An 18169-nucleotide genomic window follows, 5' to 3' on the forward strand; every position below is an offset into this window, starting at 1 on the left:
TATCTTTTTCAACACAGCTCATTTAGCATCAATATTTATATAATTTATCCAAAAGTCAAACTCTTAATATACACTTCGGTGTCTTGGTTTCTTTTTCAGATCCTCCAGGACCACCTTCAAATGCACGGGTCACTGATACTACCAAGAAATCTGCTTCTTTAGCATGGGGCAAGCCTCATTATGACGGTGGACTTGAAATCACTGGCTACGTCGTAGAGCATCAAAAAGTAGGAGATGAGGACTGGATAAAAGATACAACAGGAACCGCCCTCAGAATCACTGAGTTTGTTGTCCCTGATCTTCAGACTAAAGAAAAATACAATTTTAGAATCAGTGCCATCAATGATGCAGGTGTTGGGGAGCCAGCAGTGATTCCAAATGTTGAAATCGTAGAAAGGGAAATGGCTCCTGATTTTGAACTAGATGCTGAGCTTCAAAGAACACTTGTTGTTAGAGCAGGACTCAGTATTAGAATATTTGTGCCAATTAAAGGTCGTCCTGCTCCTGAAGTTACATGGACCAAAGATGATATCAACCTTAAAAACAGAGCTAACATCGAAAATACAGAATCATTTACACTTCTGATTATCCCAGAATGTAACAGATATGACACGGGTAAATTTGTGATGACTATTGAAAACCCTGCTGGGAAGAAAAGTGGCTTTGTCAATGTCAGAGTCTTGGATACACCAGGACCCGTCCTTAACCTGAGGCCTACTGACATCACAAAGGACAGTGTCACCCTTCACTGGGACCTCCCTCTGATAGATGGGGGCTCACGTATAACAAACTATATTGTGGAGAAACGAGAAGCAACACGGAAATCTTACACCACAGCCACCACTAAGTGCCATAAATGCACATATAAAGTTACTGGCTTGACTGAAGGATGTGAATATTTCTTCAGGGTGATGGCAGAAAATGAATATGGAATTGGTGAGCCATCAGAAACAACAGAACCTGTAAAAGCCTCTGAAGCACCATTACCACCAGACAGTCTGAACATTATGGATATAACTAAGAGCACAGTCAGCCTGGCATGGCCTAAACCAAAACACGATGGTGGCAGTAAGATCACCGGCTATGTAATTGAAGCCCAAAGGAAAGGCTCTGACCAGTGGACCCACATCACAACCGTGAAGGGCTTAGAATGTGTTGTGAAGAATCTAACTGAAGGGGAAGAATACACCTTCCAAGTGATGGCAGTGAACAGTGCAGGGAGAAGTGCCCCTAGAGAAAGCAGACCCGTCGTTGTCAAGGAGCAGACCATGCTACCAGAATTGGATCTTCGTGGCATTTATCAGAAATTAGTCATTGCCAGAGCTGGTGACAACATCAAAGTTGAAATTCCAGTGCTTGGTCGACCAAAGCCCACAGTTACATGGAAAAAAGGAGACCAAATTCTTAAACAGACACAGAGAGTTAATTTTGAAAATACAGCAACTTCCACCATCTTAAATATCAACGAGTGTGTAAGAAGTGATAGTGGGCCGTATCCATTAACAGCAAGGAACACCGTAGGAGAGGTCGGTGATGTCATCACTGTTCAAGTCCATGATATCCCAGGACCACCTACTGGACCAATCAAATTTGATGAAGTTTCATCCGATTTTGTAACCTTCTCTTGGGAGCCACCCGAGAACGATGGAGGTGTACCAATTAGCAATTATGTAGTAGAAATGCGACAGACTGACAGTACTACATGGGTGGAGCTGGCAACCACCGTTATACGCACTACCTATAAAGCCACTCGCCTTACCACCGGAATGGAGTATCAATTCCGGGTAAAAGCTCAAAATAGATATGGAGTTGGACCAGGCATCACATCAGCATCTGTAGTTGCCAACTATCCATTTAAGGTTCCTGGGCCTCCCGGTACCCCTCAGGTAACCGCGGTTACCAAGGATTCAATGACAATTAGCTGGCATGAACCTCTTTCTGATGGTGGAAGCCCCATTTTAGGATATCATATTGAAAGGAAAGAACGAAATGGTATTCTCTGGCAGACTGTGAGCAAAGCATTAGTACCAGGCAACATTTTCAAATCAAGTGGACTTACAGATGGTATTGCTTATGAATTCCGAGTGATTGCAGAAAACATGGCAGGCAAAAGCAAGCCGAGCAAGCCCTCTGAACCTGTATTTGCTTTGGATCCCATTGACCCACCTGGGAAACCGATTCCTCTAAATATTACTAGACACACAGTTACACTTAAATGGGCTAAGCCCGAGTATACCGGAGGCTTTAAAATTACTAGTTATATAGTTGAAAAGAGAGACCTTCCTAATGGACGGTGGCTAAAGGCCAACTTCAGCAACATTTTGGAGAATGAATTTACAGTCAGTGGCCTAACAGAAGATGCTGCGTATGAATTTCGTGTGATTGCCAAAAATGCTGCTGGTGCTCTTAGTCCACCATCTGAGCCATCAGATGCTATCACATGCCGAGATGACATTGAAGCACCAAGGATAATGGTGGATGTTAAATTTAAGGACACAGTTATACTAAAAGCAGGCGAAACATTCAGGCTGGAAGCTGATGTTTCAGGTCGCCCACCTCCCACAATGGAATGGGCCAAAGATGGAAAGGAGCTTGAAGGCACAGGAAAATTGGAAATAAAAATTGCAGATTTCTCTACTAACCTGGTAAACAAGGATTCATCAAGAAAGGATAGTGGTGCCTATACCCTTACAGCAACTAATCCTGGTGGTTTTGCCAAACACATTTTCAATGTCAAGGTTCTGGATAGACCAGGCCCACCTGAAGGACCTTTAGCTGTATCAGAAGTGACTTCAGAAAAATGTGTACTGTCATGGTTGCCTCCACTGGACGATGGAGGTGCCAAAATTGACCATTATATAGTTCAGAAACGTGAAACCAGCAGATTGGCATGGACAAATGTAGCCTCAGAAGTCCAAGTAACAAAACTAAAGGTCACTAAACTTTTGAAAGGCAATGAATACATATTCCGTGTCATGGCAGTAAATAAATATGGAGTTGGAGAGCCACTGGAATCAGAGCCTGTGCTTGCAGTAAACCCTTATGGGCCTCCTGATCCACCCAAAAACCCTGAAGTTACAACTATTACTAAAGATTCAATGGTTGTCTGCTGGGGACATCCTGATTCTGATGGTGGAAGTGAAATCATCAATTATATTGTGGAACGGCGTGATAAAGCTGGGCAACGCTGGGTGAAATGCAACAAAAAAACCGTTACTGATTTAAGATATAAAGTGTCTGGACTGACGGAAGGACATGAATATGAGTTCAGGATTATGGCTGAAAACGCTGCTGGAATTAGTGCACCAAGTCCTACCAGTCCATTTTATAAGGCTTGTGATGCTGTGTTTAAACCCGGCCCACCAGGTAACCCACGCGTTCTAGATACAAGCAGATCATCCATTTCAATTGCTTGGAATAAACCTATCTATGATGGTGGTTCAGAAATCACTGGGTATATGGTTGAGATTGCCCTTCCAGAGGAAGATGAATGGCAGATTGTCACTCCACCAGCTGGACTCAAGGCAACTTCTTACACCATCACCAATCTCATAGAGAATCAAGAATATAAAATCCGCATCTATGCCATGAATTCTGAAGGAATTGGGGAACCTGCACTTGTTCCCGGAACTCCAAAGGCCGAAGACAGGATGCTGCCTCCAGAGATTGAACTGGATGCTGAGCTGCGCAAAGTTGTTACTATAAGAGCTTGTTGTACCCTGAGACTTTTTGTTCCAATCAAAGGAAGGCCTGCACCTGAGGTGAAGTGGACTCGGGAACATGGAGAATCTTTAGATAAAGCTAGCATTGAATCCACGAGCTCTTATACCCTGCTTATTGTTGGAAACGTAAACAGATTTGACAGTGGCAAATACATACTAACTATAGAAAACAGCTCAGGCAGCAAATCTGCATTTGTCAACGTCAGAGTACTAGATACACCAGGCCCTCCACAGAATCTGAAGGTAAAGGAGGTCACTAAGACATCCGTCACATTGACATGGGAGCCTCCTCTCCTTGATGGAGGTTCAAAAATAAAGAACTATATTGTTGAAAAGCGGGAATCAACAAGAAAAGCATATTCAACTGTTGCAACAAATTGCCACAAGACTTCCTGGAAGGTAGACCAACTTCAGGAAGGCTGTAGTTACTATTTCAGGGTTCTTGCTGAAAATGAATATGGCATTGGGCTGCCCGCTGAAACTGCAGAATCTGTGAAAGCATCAGAACGACCTCTTCCTCCAGGAAAAATAACTTTGGTGGATGTCACAAGAAATAGCGTGTCACTGTCTTGGGAGAAACCCGAGCATGATGGAGGCAGCCGAATTCTAGGCTACATTGTAGAGATGCAGAGCAAAGGCAGTGACAAATGGGCCACGTGTGCCACAGTCAAAGTCACCGAAGCTACTATAACTGGATTAATTCAGGGTGAAGAATACTCTTTTCGTGTCTCGGCTCAGAACGAAAAAGGCATCAGTGATCCTAGACAACTGAGTGTGCCTGTAATTGCCAAAGATCTTGTCATTCCACCAGCCTTCAAACTCCTATTCAATACTTTCACTGTGCTGGCAGGTGAAGACCTAAAAGTTGATGTTCCATTCATTGGACGCCCTACACCAGCTGTAACCTGGCATAAAGATGATGTACCACTGAAGCAGACAACTAGAGTAAATGCAGAGAGCACAGAAAGTAATTCAATATTGACAATAAAGGAAGCCTGCCGAGAAGATGTGGGACATTACACGGTTAAACTGACTAACTCAGCTGGTGAAGCTACTGAAACCCTTAATGTTATTGTTCTTGACAAACCCGGGCCTCCAACCGGACCAGTTAAATTGGATGAAGTGACAGCTGATAGTATTACTCTTTCCTGGGGCCCACCTAAGTATGATGGTGGAAGTTCTATCAATAATTACATTGTAGAAAAACGGGACACTTCTACAACCACTTGGCAAATTGTGTCAGCTACTGTTGCAAGGACAACAATAAAAGCTTGCAGATTAAAGACTGGGTGTGAATATCAGTTTAGGATTGCAGCAGAAAACAGATATGGAAAGAGTACCTACCTCAATTCAGAGCCTATTGTAGCTCAGTATCCATTCAAAGTTCCTGGTCCTCCTGGAACACCATTTGTAACACTCTCCACCAAGGACAGCATGGAAGTACAATGGAATGAGCCAGTTAGTGATGGAGGTAGCAAAATCATTGGCTATCATCTAGAACGCAAGGAAAGAAATAACATCCTCTGGCTTAAGTTGAATAAAACACCTATTCCTCAAACCAAGTTTAAAACAACTGGCCTTGATGAGGGCATTGAATATGAATTTAGAGTCTCTGCAGAGAACATCGTAGGCATTGGCAAGCCAAGTAAAGTGTCAGAATGCTATGTAGCTCGTGACCCATGTGATCCACCGGGGCGGCCAGAGGCAATCATTGTCACACGGAATTCTGTGACTCTTCAGTGGAAGAAACCCACTTATGATGGTGGAAGCAAGATCACTGGTTATATTGTTGAGAAGAAAGAATTGCCTGAGGGCCGTTGGATGAAAGCCAGTTTTACAAATGTCATTGACACTCAATTTGAAGTAACTGGCCTAGTGGAAGATCATAGATACGAGTTCCGGGTTATAGCTCGAAATGCTGCAGGAGTGTTGAGTGAGCCTTCAGAAAGCACAGGAGCAATAACAGCAAGAGATGAGGTAGATCCACCACGAATAAGTATGGATCCCAAGTACAAAGACACAATTGTGGTTCATGCTGGTGAATTTTTCAAAATTGATGCAGATATTTATGGCAAACCAATACCAACCATTCAATGGTTAAAAGGTGATCAAGAGCTTTCAAATACAGCTAGATTAGAAATAAAGAGCACTGACTTTGCCACCAGTCTCAGTGTAAAGGATGCAGTACGCATCGACAGTGGAAATTACATATTGAAAGCCAAAAATGTTGCAGGAGAGAGATCAGTTACTGTAAATGTCAAAGTTCTCGATAAACCAGGCCCACCTGAAGGACCTGTTGTTATAACGGGAGTTACAGCAGAGAAATGCACACTAGCTTGGAAACCCCCGTTACAGGACGGTGGGAGTGATATCATAAATTACATTGTCGAAAGGAGAGAAACCAGCCGCTTAGTTTGGACTGTGGTTGATGCCAATGTGCAAACTCTCAGCTGCAAAGTTACTAAGCTTCTTGAAGGCAATGAATATATTTTCCGTATAATGGCTGTAAACAAATATGGTGTTGGCGAACCTCTTGAATCTGAACCAGTAATTGCCAAGAATCCATTCGTAGTACCAGATGCACCAAAGGCTCCAGAAATCACAACGGTGACCAAGGACTCAATGATTGTTGTCTGGGAAAGGCCAGCGTCTGATGGTGGCAGTGAAATTCTTGGATATGTTCTTGAAAAACGGGACAAAGAGGGCATTAGATGGACTAGATGCCACAAACGTCTGATTGGGGAATTGCGCTTGAGAGTAACTGGACTCATAGAAAATCACAACTATGAATTCAGAGTCTCAGCTGAGAATGCTGCTGGACTTAGTGAACCAAGCCCACCTTCTGCTTACCAAAAGGCTTGTGATCCTATTTATAAACCAGGACCTCCAAACAATCCCAAAGTCATGGATATTACCAGATCTTCTGTCTTCCTTTCTTGGAGCAAACCAATATATGATGGTGGCTGTGAAATCCAAGGATACATTGTTGAAAAATGTGATGTGAGTGTTGGTGAATGGACAATGTGCACTCCACCAACTGGAATCAATAAAACAAATATAGAGGTAGAGAAGCTGTTGGAAAAGCACGAATACAACTTCCGCATCTGTGCTGTCAATAAAGCTGGAGTTGGAGAACATGCTGATGTCCCTGGACCTATTATAGTAGAAGAAAAATTGGAAGCACCAGACATTGATCTTGACCTAGAACTAAGGAAAATTATAAATATAAGGGCAGGTGGCTCCTTAAGGTTGTTCGTTCCTATTAAAGGTCGTCCTACTCCAGAAGTTAAATGGGGGAAGATGGATGGTGAAATCCGAGACGCAGCTATAATTGATGTCACTAGCAGTTTCACCTCTCTTGTTCTTGATAATGTCAACCGATATGATAGTGGAAAATATACTCTCACATTAGAAAACAGCAGTGGAACAAAGTCTGCCTTTGTTACTGTGAGAGTCCTGGATACACCAAGTCCGCCTGTTAACCTGAAAGTCACAGAAATCACTAAAGATTCAGTATCAATCACATGGGAACCTCCTTTGTTGGATGGGGGATCCAAAATCAAAAATTACATTGTCGAGAAACGGGAAGCCACAAGAAAATCATATGCTGCAGTTGTGACAAATTGCCATAAGAATTCTTGGAAAATTGATCAACTCCAAGAAGGTTGCAGTTATTACTTTAGAGTCACAGCTGAGAATGAGTATGGTATTGGCCTTCCTGCCTGCACTGCTGATCCAATTAAGGTTGCAGAAGTCCCACAACCTCCAGGAAAAATAACTGTGGATGATGTCACCAGAAACAGTGTCTCTTTGAGTTGGACAAAGCCTGAACATGATGGTGGCAGTAAAATCATTCAGTATATTGTGGAAATGCAAGCTAAACACAGTGAGAAATGGTCAGAGTGTGCTCGAGTCAAGTCCCTTGAAGCAGTAATTACCAACCTAACTCAGGGAGAAGAATATCTTTTTAGAGTTGTTGCTGTAAATGAAAAGGGGAGAAGTGATCCTAGGTCCCTTGCAGTTCCAATAGTTGCCAAAGATCTGGTCATTGAGCCAGACGTAAGACCTGCATTCAACAATTATAGTGTACAGGTTGGACAAGACTTGAAAATAGAAGTGCCAATTTCTGGACGTCCTAAGCCAACCATTACCTGGACTAAGGATGGTCTTCCGCTGAAGCAGACTACAAGAATCAATGTTACTGATTCACCTGACCTCACTGTACTCACTATTAAAGAAACTCATAAGGATGATGGTGGACATTATGGAATCGCAGTTGCTAATGTTGTTGGTCAGAAAACAGCATCCATTGAAATTATAACTCTAGATAAACCTGATCCTCCCCAGGGACCTGTTAAATTTGATGAAGTCAGTGCTGAAAGTGTTACATTATCGTGGAACCCTCCATTATATACAGGGGGCTGCCAGATCACCAACTACATTGTTCAGAAAAGAGATACAACCACTACCATATGGGATATTGTTTCTGCTACTGTTGCCAGAACTACACTCAAAGTGACCAAACTGAAAACTGGTACAGAATACCAATTCAGAATATTTGCTGAAAACAGATATGGACAAAGCTTTGCCTTGGAGTCCAATCCGATTGTAGCTCAATATCCCTACAAAGTGCCAGGCCCTCCAGGCACACCATTTGTCACAGCCATTTCCAAGGACTCCATGGTGGTTCAGTGGCATGAACCAATCAATAACGGTGGAAGCCCAGTCATAGGTTACCACCTTGAAAGAAAGGAAAGAAACAGTATTTTGTGGACGAAAGTCAACAAAACTATTATTCATGACACCCAGTTTAAAGTAGTCAATCTTGAAGAAGGCATTGAGTATGAATTCAAAGTTTATGCTGAAAATATTGTTGGTGTAGGCAAAGCAAGCAAGAATTCTGAATGCTATGTAGCCAGAGATCCCTGTGACCCACCAGGAACCCCAGAAGCAATAATAGTTAAAAGAAATGAAATCACTTTACAATGGACCAAACCTGCATACGATGGTGGAAGTATGATTACAGGTTACATTGTAGAGAAACGTGATTTGCCTGAGGGTCGTTGGATGAAAGCCAGTTTCACAAATGTCATTGAAACTCAGTTTACTGTGTCAGGTCTTACTGAAGATCAAAGATATGAATTCAGAGTCATTGCTAAGAATGCAGCTGGTACGATAAGTAAACCCTCTGACAGTACTGGACCAATAACTGCCAAGGATGAGGTTGAACTCCCAAGAATTTCAATGGATCCAAAATTCAGAGACACAATTGTGGTAAATGCAGGTGAAACATTCAGACTTGAGGCTGATGTCCATGGAAAGCCCCTACCTACCATTGAGTGGTTAAGAGGAGATAAAGAAGTTGAGGAATCTGCTAGATGTGAAATAAAGAACACGGATTTCAAGGCTTTACTTATTGTAAAGGATGCCATTAGAATTGATGGTGGACAGTATATTTTGAGAGCTTCCAATGTTGCAGGTTCTAAATCATTCCCAGTAAATGTAAAAGTATTGGACAGACCAGGACCTCCGGAAGGGCCAGTCCAGGTTACTGGAGTCACTTCTGAAAAATGCACTTTAACATGGTCTCCACCACTACAAGATGGTGGCAGCGATATTTCTCACTATGTTGTTGAAAAGAGAGAAACAAGTCGACTTGCCTGGACTGTTGTTGCTTCAGAAGTTGTGACCAATTCTCTGAAAGTTACCAAACTCTTAGAAGGAAATGAATATATTTTCCGTATAATGGCTGTCAACAAATACGGTATTGGAGAACCTTTGGAATCTGCACCAGTACTAATGAAAAATCCCTTTGTGCTTCCTGGACCACCAAAAAGCTTGGAAGTCACAAACATTGCCAAGGACTCCATGACTGTCTGTTGGAACCGGCCAGATAGTGATGGCGGAAGTGAGATTATTGGTTACATCGTAGAAAAAAGAGACAGAAGTGGCATTAGGTGGATAAAATGTAATAAACGCCGCATTACAGATTTGCGTCTAAGAGTAACAGGATTAACAGAAGATCATGAGTACGAATTCAGAGTCTCTGCAGAAAATGCGGCTGGAGTTGGAGAACCAAGTCCAGCTACAGTTTATTATAAGGCTTGTGATCCTGTGTTCAAACCTGGCCCACCCACCAATGCACACGTTATAGACACTACTAAAAGTTCAATTACACTCACCTGGGGTAAACCCATCTATGATGGTGGCAGTGAGATTCTTGGATATGTAATAGAAATCTGTAAAGCAGATGAAGAAGAATGGCAAATAGTTACTCCACCGACTGGCCTTAAAGTCACTCGCTTTGAAATTTCAAAACTAATTGAACATCAAGAGTATAAAATACGGGTCTGTGCCCTCAATAAAGTCGGTTTAGGTGAGGCTACATCTGTTCCTGGTACTGTGAAGCCAGAAGATAAACTTGAAGCACCCGAACTTGACCTTGATTCTGAATTAAGGAAAGGAATTGTTGTAAGAGCTGGTGGATCTGCCAGAATTCACATTCCGTTCAAAGGCCGTCCAACACCTGAGATTACTTGGTCTCGAGAGGAAGGTGAATTCACAGATAAGGTCCAAATTGAAAAGGGAGTAAACTATACCCAATTATCAATAGATAACTGTGATAGAAATGATGCTGGAAAATATATTCTTAAGCTGGAAAACAGCAGTGGTTCTAAATCTGCTTTTGTAACGGTGAAAGTGCTTGACACCCCAGGACCACCACAGAATTTGGCAGTCAAAGAAGTGAAAAAGGATTCTGTCATTCTGGTATGGGAACCACCCATCATTGATGGGGGTGCAAAGATCAAGAACTATGTTATTGACAAACGTGAGTCAACCAGAAAAGCATATGCTAATGTGAGTAATAAATGTAACAAAACAAGCTTTAAAGTTGAGAATCTTACAGAAGGAGCTATTTATTATTTTAGAGTTATGGCTGAAAATGAATTTGGAGTTGGCGTTCCAGTGGAAACTGTTGATGCTGTGAAAGCTGCTGAACCTCCTTCCCCGCCAGGAAAGGTTACACTCACTGATGTGTCCCAGACCAGTGCATCGCTTATGTGGGAGAAACCTGAACATGATGGTGGTAGCAGAGTTCTGGGGTATGTTGTGGAAATGCAGCCAAAAGGAACAGAAAAATGGAGTGTTGTGGCTGAATCCAAAGTCTGTAATGCAGTTGTAACTGGCTTGAGTTCTGGACAAGAGTATCAGTTCCGTGTCAAAGCTTACAACGAGAAAGGAAAAAGTGATCCAAGAGTGCTTGGGGTTCCTGTCATAGCCAAGGACTTGACTATACAGCCTAGTCTTAAGTTGCCATTTAACACATATAGTGTCCAAGCTGGAGAAGATCTTAAAATCGAAATTCTAGTTATTGGAAGGCCAAGACCCAAAATTTCATGGGTCAAAGATGGGGAGCCTCTTAAACAGACAACAAGAGTGAATATTGAGGAAACAGCTACTTCAGCTATTTTGCACATTAAAGAAAGTAACAAAGATGACTTTGGAAAATACACCATAACAGCAACAAATAGTGCAGGTACAGCAACAGAAAATCTTAGCATTATTGTTTTAGAAAAGCCTGGACCTCCAGTTGGACCAGTTCGGTTTGATGAAGTTAGTGCAGACTTTGTGGTCATATCTTGGGAACCTCCAGCCTACACTGGTGGTTGCCAGATAAGTAACTACATTGTGGAGAAGCGAGATACAACCACCACCACTTGGCAGATGGTATCAGCAACAGTTGCAAGGACAACAATTAAAATAACCAAACTGAAAACAGGCGCAGAGTACCAGTTTAGAATTTTTGCAGAAAACAGATATGGAAAAAGTGCCCCCCTGGATTCTAAATCAGTTATTGTACAATATCCATTTAAAGTACCTGGACCACCTGGAACTCCTTTTGTGACGTCAATCTCAAAAGATCAAATGCTTGTTCAATGGCATGAGCCAGTTAATGATGGAGGTAGCAAAGTTATTGGCTACCATCTTGAACAGAAAGAAAAGAACAGCATTTTATGGATCAAATTAAATAAGACTCCCATTCAAGATACCAAATTCAAAACAACTGGGCTTGATGAAGGCCTTGAGTATGAATTCAAAGTTTCTGCTGAAAATATTGTTGGCATCGGCAAGCCTAGCAAAGTGTCAGAATGTTTTGTTGCTCGTGATCCATGTGACCCACCCGGTCGTCCTGAAGCCATTGTTATTACAAGAAACAGTGTCACTCTGAAATGGAAGAAACCTGCCTATGATGGTGGTAGCAAAATAACAGGTTATATTGTGGAAAAGAAAGATCTACCTGATGGCCGTTGGATGAAAGCCAGCTTTACCAATGTGTTAGATACTGAATTTACAGTGAGTGGCCTTGTAGAAGACCAAAGATATGAATTTAGAGTAATTGCAAGAAATGCAGCTGGCAACTTTAGTGAACCATCTGAAAGCACTGGTGCTATTACTGCAAGAGATGAAATTGATGCACCAAATGCCTCACTGGATCCAAAATATAAAGATGTCATCGTCGTTCATGCAGGAGAGACTTTTGTCCTTGAAGCTGATATCCGTGGCAAACCTATACCAGATATTGTTTGGTCAAAAGATGGAAAAGAGCTTGAAGAAACAGCTGCTAGGATGGAAATCAAATCCACTCTTCAGAAAACAACTCTTGTCGTCAAAGACTGTGTGCGTACTGATGGCGGACAATATATTCTGAAACTGAGCAACGTTGGTGGTACAAAGTCTATACCAATCACTGTGAAGGTACTTGACAGGCCAGGGCCTCCTGAAGGGCCTCTGAAAGTGTCTGGGGTTACCGCTGAAAAATGTTACCTGGCATGGAACCCACCTTTACAAGATGGTGGTGCTAATATTTCACATTACATTATTGAAAAGAGAGAGACAAGCAGACTCTCCTGGACCCAGGTTTCAACTGAGGTGCAGGCCCTGAACTACAAAGTCACTAAACTTCTTCCTGGTAACGAGTACATTTTCCGTGTCATGGCTGTGAATAAATATGGCATTGGAGAGCCCTTGGAATCTGAGCCTGTTATAGCCTGTAATCCTTATAAACCCCCAGGTCCTCCTTCACCACCTGAAGCCTCAGCAATCTCCAAAGATTCTATGGTAGTAACATGGGCACGCCCAGTGGATGATGGAGGTGCTGAAATTGAGGGTTACATTCTTGAAAAACGAGACAAAGAAGGCATTAGATGGACCAAGTGCAACAAGAAAACACTAACAGATCTCCGATTCAGGGTAACTGGCCTTACTGAAGGTCATTCCTATGAATTCAGAGTTTCTGCTGAAAATGCAGCTGGCGTGGGTGAACCCAGCGAGCCATCCGTTTTCTATCGGGCATGTGATGCTTTGTATCCACCAGGTCCACCAAGTAATCCAAAAGTGACAGACACTTCCAGATCTTCTGTCTCCCTGGCATGGAATAAGCCAATTTATGATGGGGGTGCCCCTGTTAAGGGCTATGTCGTTGAAGTCAAAGAAGCCGCTGATGATGCATGGACAACTTGCACTCCACCAACAGGATTACAAGGAAAGCAGTTCACAGTGACCAAGCTTAAAGAAAATACTGAATATAATTTCCGTATTTGCGCCATCAATTCTGAAGGTGTAGGTGAACCTGCAACTATACCTGGCTCCGTTGTTGCTAAAGAAAGGCTAGAGCCACCAGAAATAGAACTTGATGCTGATCTCAGAAAGGTGGTCATTCTGCGTGCAAGCGCTACTTTGCGCTTATTTGTCACCATTAAAGGTCGGCCAGAACCTGAAGTTAAATGGGAAAAGGCGGAAGGCATTCTCACTGAAAGGGCCCAGATTGAGGTGACCAGCTCATATACAATGTTGGTAATTGATAATGTGACGAGATTTGACAGTGGTCGGTATAATCTGACGCTAGAAAATAATAGTGGCTCCAAAACAGCTTTTGTTAATGTCAGAGTTCTTGACTCGCCAAGCGCCCCTGTAAATTTGACTGTAACAGAAGTGAAGAAAGACTCAGTGACATTGTCTTGGGAACCACCGCTTATTGATGGCGGAGCTAAAATTACTAATTACATTGTTGAAAAACGAGAAGCTACAAGAAAAGCATATGCTACTGTTACAAACAATTGTACTAAGAATACTTTTAAAATTGAAAATCTACAAGAAGGATGTTCTTACTACTTCCGAGTCTTGGCTTCCAATGAATACGGGATTGGTTTGCCAGCTGAAACAACTGAACCCGTTAAAGTTTCTGAACCACCCCTCCCACCTGGAAGAGTAACTCTCGTTGACGTGACTTGTAGCACAGCTACAATTAAGTGGGGAAAACCAGAAAGTGATGGTGGCAGCAAAATTACTGGTTATGTAGTTGAAATGCAGACTAAAGGGAGTGAAAAATGGAGCACTTGCACACAAGTTAAGACTCTAGAAGCAACTATATCTGGACTAACTGCAGGAGAAGAGTATATCTTCAGGGTAGCTGCAGTTAATGAAAAAGGAAGAAGTGATCCAAGACAACTTGGAGTGCCAGTAATTGCAAGGGATATTGAAATAAAGCCTTCTGTTGAGCTTCCTTTCAATACTTTCAATGTAAAGGCTACAGACCAACTTAAGATTGATGTTCCATTTAAAGGAAGACCTCAAGCTACTGTAAGCTGGAAAAAAGATGGTCACACTCTTAAAGAAACAACTAGAGTCAATGTTTCTTCTTCAAAGACTGTAACATCACTATCTATTAAGGAAGCTTCAAGGGAAGATGTTGGAACTTATGAATTATGTGTTTCAAACAGTGCTGGATCCATAACAGTTCCTATTACGGTAATTGTCCTTGACAAACCAGGACCTCCGGGACCTATCCACATTGACGAGGTTAGTTGTGACAGTATAACCATTTCTTGGAATCCTCCAGAATATGATGGTGGCTGCCAAATTAGCAATTACATTGTTGAAAAGAGAGAAACCACTTCTACAACATGGCACGTAGTTTCACAAGCAGTTGCGAGAACATCCATTAAAATGGTTCGTCTGACAACAGGAAGTGAGTATCAGTTCCGTGTTTGTGCAGAAAACCGCTACGGAAAGAGCTCCTACAGTAACTCTTCAGCTGTTGTTGCAGAGTATCCATTTAGCCCCCCCGGTCCTCCTGGTACTCCTAAAGTTGTGCATGCTACAAAATCTACCATGATGGTAAGCTGGCAAGTGCCAGTTAATGATGGAGGAAGTCAAGTAATTGGCTATCACCTCGAATATAAAGAAAGAAGCAGCATTCTTTGGTCAAAAGTAAATAAAGTCCTCATCCCCAATACTCAAATGAAAGTCTCCGGCCTAGATGAAGGACTGATGTATGAGTATCGTGTATATGCTGAGAATATTGCTGGAATTGGTAAATGCAGTAAATCTTGTGACCCAGTCCCCGCACGAGATCCTTGTGACCCTCCTGGACAACCTGAAGTCACAAATATCACGAGAAAATCAGTGTCCCTTAAATGGTCTGCACCTCGTTATGATGGTGGAGCTAGGATCACAGGGTACATTATTGAACGTAGAGAACTACCAGATGGCCGGTGGCTGAAGTGCAATTTTACTAACGTACAAGAAACATACTTTGAAGTAACTGAACTTACTGAAGATCAGCGTTATGAATTCCGAGTTTTTGCAAAGAATGCTGCTGACTCAGTTAGTGAGCCATCTGAATCCACAGGACCTATTACAGTTAAAGATGATGTTGAGGCTCCAAGAATTATGATGGATGTCAAGTTCCGAGATGTTATTGTTGTCAAAGCTGGAGAGGTCCTTAAGATAAATGCAGACATTGCAGGGCGACCTCTGCCAGTAGTTTCCTGGGCCAAGGATGGTGTAGAAATTGAAGAAAGAGCAAGAACAGAAATTGTCTCAACGGACTATACTACTTTGTTAACAGTGAAAGACTGTGTCAGACGAGACACTGGGCAGTATGTACTCACGCTGAAGAATGTTGCTGGAACTCGGTCTATGGCAGTTAATTGCAAGGTACTTGATAAGCCTGGCCCGCCAGCAGGACCACTTGAAATAAATGGCCTCACTGCTGAAAAATGCTCTCTTTCCTGGGGACCGCCCCAAGAAGATGGTGGCGCAAGTATCGACTATTACATTGTAGAAAAACGTGAAACAAGCCGCCTTGCATGGACAATATGTGAAGGAGAGTTAAGGACAACATCCTGTAAAGTAACCAAGTTACTCAAAGGTAATGAATACATCTTTAGAGTAACCGCCGTTAATAAATACGGTGTTGGCGAGCCCCTGGAGAGTGTGGCTGTAAAGGCACTAGATCCATTTACAGTTCCAAGTCCACCGACATCTTTGGAAATTACATCTGTGACTAAAGAGTCTATGACACTTTGCTGGTCGAGACCTGAGAGCGATGGTGGCAGTGAGATCTCTGGATATATCATTGAAAGGCGAGAGAAAAACAGCCTACGGTGGGTGCGTGTAAACAAAAAACCAGTTTATGATTTGAGAGTGAAATCAACTGGACTTCGGGAAGGATGTGAATATGAGTATCAAGTTTACGCAGAAAATGCTGCTGGTCTAAGCCTTCCAAGTGAAACCTCTCCCCTAATTAGGGCAGAAGATCCAGTGTTCTTACCATCTCCTCCATCCAAACCGCAAATTGTGGACTCAGGCAAGACAAATATAACTATTAGCTGGGTCAAGCCCTTATTTGATGGTGGTGCCCCAATAACTGGCTACAGTGTTGAATACAAGAAATCTGATGAAACTGACTGGGAAACTGCCATTCAGAGCTTAAGAGGCACAGAATATACAATAACTGGACTAACAACAGGAGCCGAATATGTTTTCAGAGTAAGATCTGTCAATAAGGTAGGTGCTAGTGATCCCAGTGATAGTTCCGATCCCCAGATAGCAAAAGAAAGAGAAGAAGAACCTGTATTTGATCTTGACAGTGAAATGAAGAAAACCTTGATTGTCAAAGCTGGTGCCTCATTTACCATGACTGTACCTTTCAGAGGAAGACCAGTACCCAGTGTCTCATGGAGTAAGCCAGACACTGACCTCCGCACTAGAGCTTATATTGATTCCACAGACTCTCGATCATCACTTACTATTGAAAATGCCAACAGAAATGATTCTGGAAAATACACATTAACAATTCAGAATAGTCTGAACGCTGCTTCACTGACCTTAGTTGTCAAAGTTTTAGATTCTCCTGGTCCTCCAGCCAATATTAGTGTACATGATGTCACCAAAGAATCTGCTGTATTATCCTGGGATGTTCCTGAAAATGATGGTGGAGCACCAGTGAAGAACTACCACATAGAAAAACGTGAAGCCAGTAAGAAAGCGTGGGTCTCTGTGACCAACAACTGCAACCGCCTCTCCTACAAAGTTACCAACTTACAAGAAGGGGCAATTTACTACTTCAGAGTCTCTGGAGAAAATGAGTTTGGCGTTGGTGTGCCAGCTGAAACAAAGGAAGGAGTAAAAATAACAGGTACGTTTTAAGAACAAGGAAAATTTACCTATTCTTATTAATTTCCCTAGAATAATGTGAATCATTCTAATTATTGTTTAATCTGAAATATTTTTGATTCACACCTCAAACAATTCATACTATAGCATGAAATGAAATCTCTAACAGAGAAAGTTTTTGTTGATAAAAACAAATGTAGACATTTGCATAGCTGAGATTGCATAATATATGTTTAATTTAAGTATAATGAATTTGACTGCATATGTGTATGTGTGCACAAATTTTATGATGAACTTTCTGACAAGATTGTTCATCTAATTCCTCATTTTTTATACCCATAATTTGGGATAAATTTTATCATTTAATCTGGTCATTTGACACTTAGTTTGAATTTGAATGCTACAACATGCTATGACATGTAATAAATAACAGAAGTTGGAGAAGCTTTGGTTGGCTCAGAGGACAAACAGGTCATATAAAAAGTAAGAAAGACTAAGATCAAAGTAAATATGTGGCTTTCACTTAAAATTTTTCTTTTGACAATGCAGGAAGAGCATACATGGATAAAAATGTAATAATCTTATCTTTCTTTTGATGTTTTACTTTCTTAGAAAAACCAAGCCCACCTGAAAAACTTGGAGTCACAAGTATATCCAAAGACAGTGTTTCCCTGACCTGGCTGAAGCCAGAACACGATGGTGGAAGCAGAATTGTACACTATGTCATTGAAACACTAGAAAAAGGACAGAAAAACTGGGTTAAATGCGCCGTGGTAAAGTCAACTCATCATGTTGTTTCTGGTCTGAGGGAGAATTCTGAATACTTTTTCCGGGTATTTGCTGAAAATCAAGCTGGTCTGAGTGACCCGAGAGAGCTTCTGCTTCCTGTTCTTATTAAGGAGCAGCTAGGTATGTCTAATTTTATGTAGAAGCAGAATTTGAAATTATTTGCACTGATTTGAGTTAACTTTTAGAAATTCTTTTTC

The 18169-nt window shown here is 41.9% G+C and overlaps 1 protein-coding gene across 1 annotated transcript in view; it reads left to right on the forward strand.

Annotated features, from left to right (window-relative positions):
- TTN (titin) overlaps window positions 1-18169 on the forward strand; it is a 267443-nt gene that overhangs the window by 217401 nt on the left and 31873 nt on the right. Inside the window, exons 275-276 of the mRNA XM_011359980.1 lie at window positions 100-17205; window positions 17796-18092. Coding sequence (XP_011358282.1) covers window positions 100-17205; window positions 17796-18092 — 17403 coding nt within the window. The remainder of the gene's footprint in view (window positions 1-99; window positions 17206-17795; window positions 18093-18169) is intronic.

The sequence above is a fragment of the Pteropus vampyrus genome, unplaced genomic scaffold (assembly GCF_000151845.1).
Source record: "Pteropus vampyrus isolate Shadow unplaced genomic scaffold, Pvam_2.0 Scaffold2, whole genome shotgun sequence".
NCBI classification, from domain to species: domain Eukaryota; kingdom Metazoa; phylum Chordata; class Mammalia; order Chiroptera; family Pteropodidae; genus Pteropus; species Pteropus vampyrus.